At 37.6% G+C, this 9,604-nt stretch overlaps 1 protein-coding gene across 1 annotated transcript in view; it reads left to right on the top strand.

Moving 5' to 3' along the window:
• LOC104521546 (CTP synthase 2-like) overlaps window positions 1–7,921 on the top strand; it is a 15,803-nt gene extending 7,882 nt beyond the window's left edge. Inside the window, exon 5 of the mRNA XM_010163585.1 lies at window positions 7,811–7,921. Coding sequence (XP_010161887.1) covers window positions 7,811–7,880 — 70 coding nt within the window. The 3' untranslated portion in view covers window positions 7,881–7,921. The remainder of the gene's footprint in view (window positions 1–7,810) is intronic.
• Window positions 7,922–9,604: the final 1,683 nt, after the last annotated feature.

Genomic DNA, 9,604 nt, shown 5'->3' on the forward strand with positions numbered 1-9,604 from the left:
TAAATTCTCACCTAGTTGTATTTGAATGATGGTAGTAACAAAAAAGAAAACACTAATTTTTATTTTGCAGTAGCTAAATAATTACTACCAACTAGCAGAGACAGGCCTGAAACAAAGCAGGTGTGATATCTTTAGACTTATAGAAAGGTTTGGATCTATATCAAAACTATATGGTTCAGCCAAACTAAAATCCTTTGTCCCAGTTGCCTTGGACACAATTTTTTTGGTTTGTTGAATATAGTGATAGTTTTTAGCCACTGTTAACTCATTTGCGTTTATTTGGATGATATTAATAAACAGTTACAATTTCATTACAGTAACAATAATAAAGAGGTTAGAGGGCAGCTTGGAGTACAATAAAAAAATGAAAAAAAATTTTAAAAAATCACAGAATGACTGAATAATAACAAAGAGCAGATCCAACCCTGGCTAACTGGCTTTTCCTCTAAACAAGGCACCAAACTTCCTAGTTTTGTTTTTTTGTTTAGTGGTTTTTTTTTTGTTTGTTTGTTTGTTTTTAAGCAAAGTTTGGTTTTCTATACTTAAAATGAGGTCCTTTTCTTAAGTGAGAAACAGAAATTTTATTAAAGTTTCAGTAGCAATGGAAAACAGCCAAGCTAGACCAGATCAATCTATTTTGGTACCCTGATCTTTATTTGTGTCAGTTGTCTTTCATAAATGCACTTCATCTTCCCTCATCCTGGTCAACTGTGCAATGATACACATACAGAGAGAATTTCTTTCTGATCTGCAAACTACAGCTTGATTGAAATACTCTTATTACCTTAGCCTGTCATTGTTATCAGTGGTCATAACACTATCTACCTTTTAAAATTTGTGCCAGCGCGCTACAAAGGTCAAATTTTTGTGGTGCATGGCAGAAGGGGAGTCTTCAAGCACAATGATGTTCAGTCTTCTCCTCTGGTGGGCACTCTCTGCCTCACAGTTCATCTTGTTTCCCAGGTCCAATATCCTTTCTTTTACTGCTTCCTCCCATAAGTACACCTATTCGTGTCTCTGAGATAAAGAAAAATTACTTTTTTTTTTTTAACAAGTGATCTGCATGTGTCCTGCTAATTTAAATTTAAATCTCTTAGCATTACGGCAAATGTTTTCTAACCTTGACTTTAAATTTCAGCAATTATTGAATGTGCCACACTTCTGTTTATTTTAATTAATATATAATTAATAAAGACGTAAACTCAACTCTTTTTCTTCATGTTCATACAAGAAATTCCAATCCAACACTTAAACATTTATCAAAGACAAAAATCCATAGAATCATAGAATGGTTTGGATTGGAAGGGACCTTAAAGTTCATCTAGTTCCAAACCCCCTGCCAGCAGCAGGGACACCTTCCACTAGACCAGGTTGCTCAAAGCCTCATCCAGCCTGGCCTTGAACACTTCCAGGGAGGGGGCATCCACAGCTTCTCTGGGCAACCTGTTCCAGTGTCTCACCACCCTCACAGAGAAGAACTTCTTCCTAATATCTAATCTAAACCTACCTTCTTTCATACCCCAGAACTTTATATATAAAAAAAATACAAATTTTACTATTTACCTGGTTACACAGTAATCAAGCAAACTCCTCTGTCTTGAAAAAGAGCATTGGAATAGAAAAACATTTTGAGGCTCGAAGAGGAGCATTTGGCAGGGAAGAATGTTCAGGAGGGGATTTCAGTGCTAGTTACAGCACCCACTCATATTAATATCCACCTGCTGAGTGGAAAGGATTTCCAGTTTAAACCTTTAAACCCCAGAATGCTAGTGATTTCATTGAACAGTAAAGCTAAGGCATGTCATAACAAGAGTGAAACAAATCTGAGGAGAGGATTTTCTCCACACCTCATCCAGCACTGCCGACATGGATTGTAGTCATGCTGTTGACTAGAGCAAAGATGTAAACTGAAAGAGAGTTTGTGGAAGCCAGCGAGTTGAGCAGATTACCTAAACTAGGCTGCTAAAAACACTAAAAAGAGAGTTAATTATTAAGTCCTGAGACAAAAGGAAATACATATTTTAGCATGAGATTCTTAACAGGAAATCATTACCTCAGAACATTTAACAGCCCCATAATTAGGACATAATTTTAGAACATCTGACACCTGGACAAAAGCCCTAGCTTCTAAGCAAAGCAAACAGTAAATTTAATGATGCATCACATGTCCCAGGAGAGTGTCTTAAATAAAGAAAAGTGAATAAACCTCTTAAATTTTTGTGAGGACTGGTCTGGTAGACAGTCTGAGAATGCTTACGCATAGGCATGAGCATACCTAGTTTGTGACTGGAATGCATCCCCCGGGCTAAACTTAGTTCCCAGGAGCTTTGGTGTGTACAGAGACAGTCAAGAACTGAGCAAAAGATTGGAGTAACTCAGTGATGAGTTATTACTTAGTTACCTGAAGTGGCAGCTGGGCATCTAAGTTACCTTTGTGGTTTCAGCCTCTCATGCTTTATGGCATGAGTGCCTAACCATCAGACAAAGCCATGCACTTCAGTTCCTTGTGAATGCTTTTAAATCATGACCTTTGCCAAATCTTTCCACAGAAATACTGGTGTCACCATTTCATAAGGAGCTGAGGCGAAAGACTGTTTACATGTTTATTTTTAAAGGACAGAGAGCACTAGAACTGCAGGAGTTGCTCAGAAAGTGTACAATACCCACAAATACACTGCTTTTTGAAAGAAACTAAAAGTTTTTAATAGAGAACTAATGGAGGAAGAGGGGAACTTCAGATGTAATAATTGGCTTTTACTGAGTTTTATAGAATTTCACTTGGAAAAAGAAATAAAAACTGGCTTGTCTTTGGGAACAGTGTCATATTGATTGCAAAACCGCTGATGTACAACAAACCATGTTGCTGGATTTTTTATTTTTTCCCCCACAGTAAGTTTAGCATCATCAGGCTTTATTTCTTCTTTTCCCTCAACCAACATCTTTATTAATGGCCTGCAAGCATAGGCCACAGTACATTAATGATATTTGCAAATAATGTAATTTAAAGAAGAGCAGAAAGCACTATTCAGAACAAAGAAACAACATAAAAAGATGTAGGAAATCTAGAAACCTGAGCTGAAAATAATGAAATTATGTGTTTGTTTGGAGGAAGAGAGTAACAGGCTGAAGATAAATAATTTAAACAAAAAAGGCCAGCAGTTGAGAGGAAATATAGGAGTGAGAAATGTTCATAGGAGGGAAAGCGTGAGCAACTAGGACTGCCACCGAAGGAAGCAGTTTCTCTCCAATAGCTGTAAGAAGCTGGTGGTAAATATCTCAGATGAAGAGATCTAAATCTGTATGAATTGAATCCCATGCACGAGACTCAACTGAGAGTTTTTATAACACCCACATACGTTATGGCATCTTGGTTGTGATTTTTGTAATGCTGGGTCCTAACAGAACTGCTATCCTAGGTCCAGTTATGTGAGTGCAGATGTCTAGCAGGTTGGAACTGGGGACTCTGTTATGTGCTGAGAGATTCTTTAATGAAATTATGTTTCATGGAAGCATAGGATCATATAATGACAGTGATCATAATAAATGATATATGATCATTTTTATGATAATATAATGATAATATGCACAGAGAAGTGTGAGTGACTGCAGTTATAACCATTGCACAATCAAATATGCATTTATTTTAATAGTATTTTAATTATTATAATTTTAATCATATTTTTGTGGGGAAAAAAACCCCTGATAGTTTTCTTTTGCTAGGTTCTCAAAAGCTATAGCAATTCTTTGTTTTAAACAGCCACAGACTGTACTAAATGTAATTAAATTTATCTTTAATTTTCATTGAAGAAATGCACTTACCTTGGGTCCTGCCTTTGCAGGGAATAGTATTACTGTAACAATTGTTTAAATTTCTTGCATTTCTAGAAAAGGACTTTTTTTGTCAATTGTGCATTAAAAAAGGATGAAAAAAAGCCTCTCTGAAACTGTGTCAGATACTTTATTTTTAAAGAGTGTTGATACGGACTTTCCAAATGAAGCAAACAGAACATTTCAGGAGTACCCATTTTGCAGTTGCCCATATTTCTTAATAAAAACGTTGAAAGAAGGCAGTTTGGTGCTTTTGAGTGGCTGTTTCAGAAAGACATGTTTAAAATTGATCTTGAGTCTTTTTTTCTAGTGGTTTTGCAGCTGAGATTGGTTGCTGACGTGATGCATTCCAGCTTTATGCTGTGTGGCCCCAGCTATTGGCTGCCTTTGGTACCATATCGATAGGTGATCTTCTCATCTTGCCTTCTTCTGTGCTTTAGACTGATACATAGCAGAGGTATGATGATACCTGTTTCAGTAAAACAGAGAGATCTGAAACAGCCATGAATTTGGTAATAATGGAACATATGCAGGAGGAAGCTCTTTTTGCTGCTTACATCTTGAGAAGATGAAGATCTGAGGATGAGTGAACTTTAAACCAAAACAAAACCCCATAATGTAGTTTCTCAACAGAGGATGTTTTCCTTGTTCCAGTTTAAAAATACGTTGCAGTTCACTGCAAAGTGAAATGCTGGCTGGATACTGGTTGATATTTCACTTTATAGTGAATGTATTTCCATTTACTACAGGTAGATTATGTGTAAGTATCAAAGTGACCAAAATTCTTCACCTTGAAGATTGAAGTGACTGACTGGGTTGGTTACAAACAAGATGAAGTGGGTGTCAGATTCATGCCCAAGATAATTACTAATTAATTTGTACACAAACTGAGAGAAAACTTGCTGAAGGGAACATAAGCATATTTTTTTCAGTTGAGGCCTCAATGTGAAAAAGAATTTCATAAAGGAAAAGCCAGGCTTATTTGATTTCATACCGCCACATTTAAGTGAGATTACATAATATTAGCAACTGTGAGCACAAAATATCCTTTTTTTTGTGTATCCTTTTGTTTAATATCTGTGTAGCACTCAGTGTAATTTGGAAGGAAGTACACATTTATTCCTAAGAGAGGTGATGACTCATTTGTGGTTAATACCACCTGGAGTTTTTCTTCAGATAACTTATCAGTTGAACACAGTTCACATCTCAGTAAATCTTACAAACTGGATATCATCTCTGGTTTGAAGCTATAGTACCCAGGTGCAGATATGCCAAGACTGATGAGTCCTTGCTTGCTTTCAAGTCTGCTGGCAGCTTAATTCTTGAAGAAATTCTGGTTTCCTTGAAGCCCAAGTTGTTCTTGTTAACATGATACCACAGCTTCTGAGAGTGCTTAGAGATATCATTCAAGCAGCTGAAACTGACAGTTACCTGAGTCTGAAGACCAAAGGCTGATTCATACCTAGGTATTTTCCCTACCTTTCTTGCTACTGTGGCCTTCCCCTTAGAGATTAAACTGATTTACACCCAGCACCCTGAGGTGCTACTGCAGAAGTCTAGAGTGTGATGAGAAGAGCCCTTCTCTGCAAGGTGGTGTTAAACCTTGTACTGAATTGGGCAGTGTGGGAATGGGAACAAAACTGTCATCAGCCGAATAAGTGTTTCAGCCTTTGGGCTAGTGGCTAGCCGAGTGACCCTCAGCTTCTGCAAACTGGACAGACCTGAGAAGTTGGGGTCATAAGTCAATGAAATGACTGAAGCATTCAGTGTTGTGTGACTGCTTCTATGGGCCTCTAAATCCTCTGTCATTGAGTAGGGGAGGACCTATGATGAGAGTGCTGGGTGAGGATCAGCACCTAACTGTCTTCAAGAGATCAAGCTGGGCAGTTCTCTGCTTGCCTCATTTGACCCTGAGCATTTTTACTTAAGCATCTGTGAGTAACATGGTAAATGTTGTTTACAGAGCTGTGTTTTTGGGCTGTGACTGCCACTGGACAGCAAAGCAGATTTAAAAAAAAAAAAATAAAAAATTCTCTGAAGACTTTGGGCTTAAAGCAGGGCTATCATGAGATTATGCAGTTCTCTCCAATCACAGCTTTACACTCTGTTCTGTGGACATTTTTTGTTATTTTGCTGTGACGTGAAAATGCAAAACTGTTTTAATAATACTGAATTTTTATTCCATGTTTCCGTGGGTACTTTCAGAAAGAAGTAAGTACAACGTTGATGATGTTGTGTTTGTCTGTGTGCATCTGGCATGCTTGATCATACTGTTAACAACACTTTCCTCACTTGAACTGTGTCATTTTGTGTTTGCCAGCTGGTGAAAAGATCAAATTGAGCATTTCTCACTAGCCTGACATGACACACTCGTTCTAAGAACCTCACCAGCAACATGTGTGTCATGCGAAGAAAGGGCCGAATGCTGTAGGCAAAGTTTTAATAATTGTTTAAACAGTCAGAATAACTACTCTGTCTTATCCCCAATTGGGTACAGTGGTTTGCTGTAAGTATGGGAGGCTTTCCTACCAGTCAAAGGTAGAAATTAAATGAGATGACTGTTGGTGCCACTTCTCCTGTCACAGTCTATTAAAATGGCTGGTTTTACTTATATATATATTTTTTTTTCTCTCAAAGAAGAGAGAGTGAAACTCAGGCTACAGAGCAGTGCTCAGTAACGAGCATCAGTACAGCTGAGTGCAGTTTGTTCCCTGTTCCACATTGCAGTCTAAATCCAAGATCTCCAGCTGCTGGGTTACATAGTTCCCCTTGAAACATTAAACAGCAGGCAGTCACTGTAGATCAACTGATGATGCTGTGTCTAGGTGGGTCATGGGCTGAGTATGTGCTTGATGTCTCAGTGGGAGATCATGCCAAGAGGTGTGGAGTATGATGTGATTGAGGTCCCGTTGGCTGGAGGATGAAAGTGTATGTGGTAAGAGTCAGATATGGTAAGACAGGAATGCAGTGGCTGGAGTAGAATTGGTACCCAAGGCTGACACTGGTGTACCTACACAAACAAGGTCTAAGATCTCTCCCTGTACTGTGGTGGGGATCTCAGATCCTGCTCTCTGAAGTGTCACAGAACTGACCAGAATTATTGCTGCTCAAATGTATTTATCAGTTCCCTGAGCTCCCCTTGCTGGCTTCTGATCTTGGGAAATTCAAGCATCTGGAAAACAGACTGGACATGTGAAGTGTAGTAGGGGGAGGTTGCAGCTGGAGGCTCTTCTGAAGAGTTGCAATTTGTGTGCTTATAGTTAAGATAAACTTGGAGACCTGATAGACATCATAGCTGACTGAAATGTGGTTAGTGGGCACTTTCTCTCAGTCGCTGTAGTGATTTGTGTCCTTCACTGTTTACTTGTTCTGGCCACTTGTAAAACAATCACTTGCATGGCAGTTTGTTCTGTGAAAACTAGCTAATTCTTTCAGGGGATAAAACCTGAGGAAAAACTGTCAGGATATTGCTTGGTGCAATGAAAATGATTTATGTTCTGACTGTAAGAGCAAGAATTGTAATTTAAATATAAATTGAAGTATTCTGAGTAAATAAAGTTTAAGTTGTCTTAACTTTGTCTTTGGTCAAAATAATAATTTTCTTTATCATAAAGGAGAAGACTAAACTTCCTTTTAGTCTTGCTCTGAATACCTGTTATTCTCCATGTTGTTTATCATGGTTGCAAGCACACAGCACCAGCAAACTATAGAATGAATGTCCAAGAGCCAAGCAAAAAGAAATGGAACATACTGTTGATATGGTGGAATATTTTTTCTTATCAGTTCTTAAGACTCCAAACTTAAGCCTATTCCTGTAGAGGAAGGCATTCTACAAATATCAAAATTGAGCATAAGCTTAAATTAGTTTTCTGGAAATGGGTTGCATTTGAGGAAAGTGTTTGTCATATGCATTATCTGGGTTGGAGGGTTTGAAATATAATATTTGGTTTAGATCCTTTAGACTGTGTTTTGCTTTTAACAGCGACAGCTACAGTGACCTCAGTGATGACAGCTCTCCAGAGAAAGAGTTTCCTAATTCAGAAACAAGCTGAAATGATTGTATGAGATCTCAGAAATGGATGATGCTATTGAGGTAAACAGAATTGTTTTGATACTTCTTTATGACATTTATTTCTTCTAAACTTGAAACAGAAGACAAAGTTATCTTAATTCTCCCCTTTGTTTCAAATCCCATCTGAGAGCTTATGTTTTCTTCCTTGCCCGCAGCACTTAATTGTTCTCCTCTTCTGCTGCTTAACTCTGCAATTGTCGTATTGAAGTCTGCTAAGTGTTTTGGGTACAGCTTATAGGTAGGATGCTGTACAAAATCAAGTTGTGTTAGTGTTTGAAGATACAATGAAAATATATTTTAAAACTATGTTTTCCTTTTTTTGTTGTTACTTCAGTCTGCAAGTTTCGATTACTTTGAGTACACCATGTTGACGGGACTTTTTTTTTGCTTTAATATTCACCTGCAATTGCATTTGATGCATTGATACAGTGAAGACATCCCAAGACAAATACTTGGTTTTAATCTGCAGTGTGCTAGAAATACAAACGATTTTTATAAAATCATAGCTTTGTTTGCCATACACTTTGCCAAAGTGATATTGGGTTGGTTGTTTTTTCACCTGTAACGGTAGCCATAGATTGCCATTCACTTTGGAGATCATATTTCCTGCGGACCACCTGACCTCTGCAGAAACTGGGCTTGAATTTTAGTCTTACTTTATTTTCCTTGCACAGATTCATCAGAGTTATGGCTGGTGTGACACTCTTGATACATGTGTACATTCATGCTTTTCAGTATTTCTGAGCACTTCTGTAAGCAGGACACAACTTTCCCCTCTGATTTTATTCCCCTCACTTGATGTAGTCACTAAGCAGCTGTACCGAACAGATGATTAAGGCTTCATATGAATGATGCATTTCAGCCTGATAGCCTCATGATTAAAATACTGATATGAGGTGCTAGAAATTGGAGTTTAATCCTTAGCTGCAGCATGGGTTTCTTCTGTGATTTTTAATTTATTTCTTTATCCCTCTCATATACCACATGTTAAAGATCATAATATATCCTCAAATTATGAGAACCGAATGTTAAAAGATTTCGTGACCTGGTGCATGCAGATACAGTACTGATGCATGTCCTAGAATGACCAAAAAAAAGTAGATAAAATGTTCCTTTTCACTCTTGCCCAGACCCTTTCCACCTCCAAACATCACTTTGGCTCTGTTTCTTGAGACTGATACATAATACAGGGTAGCCCCTTTAGCTTTGACCTTGCTTTCCTCGATGGAATTTATGAAGGGTAATTTTCTGTTTACCACTGCAGTTGTGACTTTTTCAGTGCTTGGATGAATGTACTTTTGTGATGCTTTTAAGGAGTTACCAATAGTCAAGCTGATGTGTTTGAACGTGTCACTAGTGGATACTAGTTGTATTCAACAGAATTACTCCAGAAAGGATTAAATAACTAATTCCTGAGGATAGAAGCATTGGCTGTTTAGTTTTTATCTCAGGGTTACTTCTACCCATTAATCAGAGCTGAATACACATGTAGACTATATTTAGCTTTGTGGTTTTGCTTTACACTGTTTGATTTAGATGAAATGTATATTTGCCATAGGACTGCTTTGAAGTCAGTCAGTGGATTTGAGAGAAACTGATATAAGCATGAAATTAAACTGAGTTAGAGAAGAAATACTTTTAATCTTTTTTTTTTTTTTTTTTTTTTTTTTTTTTTTTTTTACTACAGAAAAGTGGAAACAGGAC

Source organism: Antrostomus carolinensis, unplaced genomic scaffold (assembly GCF_000700745.2).
Source record: "Antrostomus carolinensis isolate BGI_N321 unplaced genomic scaffold, ASM70074v2 scaffold16562, whole genome shotgun sequence".
Classification (NCBI taxonomy): Eukaryota; Metazoa; Chordata; class Aves; order Caprimulgiformes; family Caprimulgidae; genus Antrostomus; species Antrostomus carolinensis.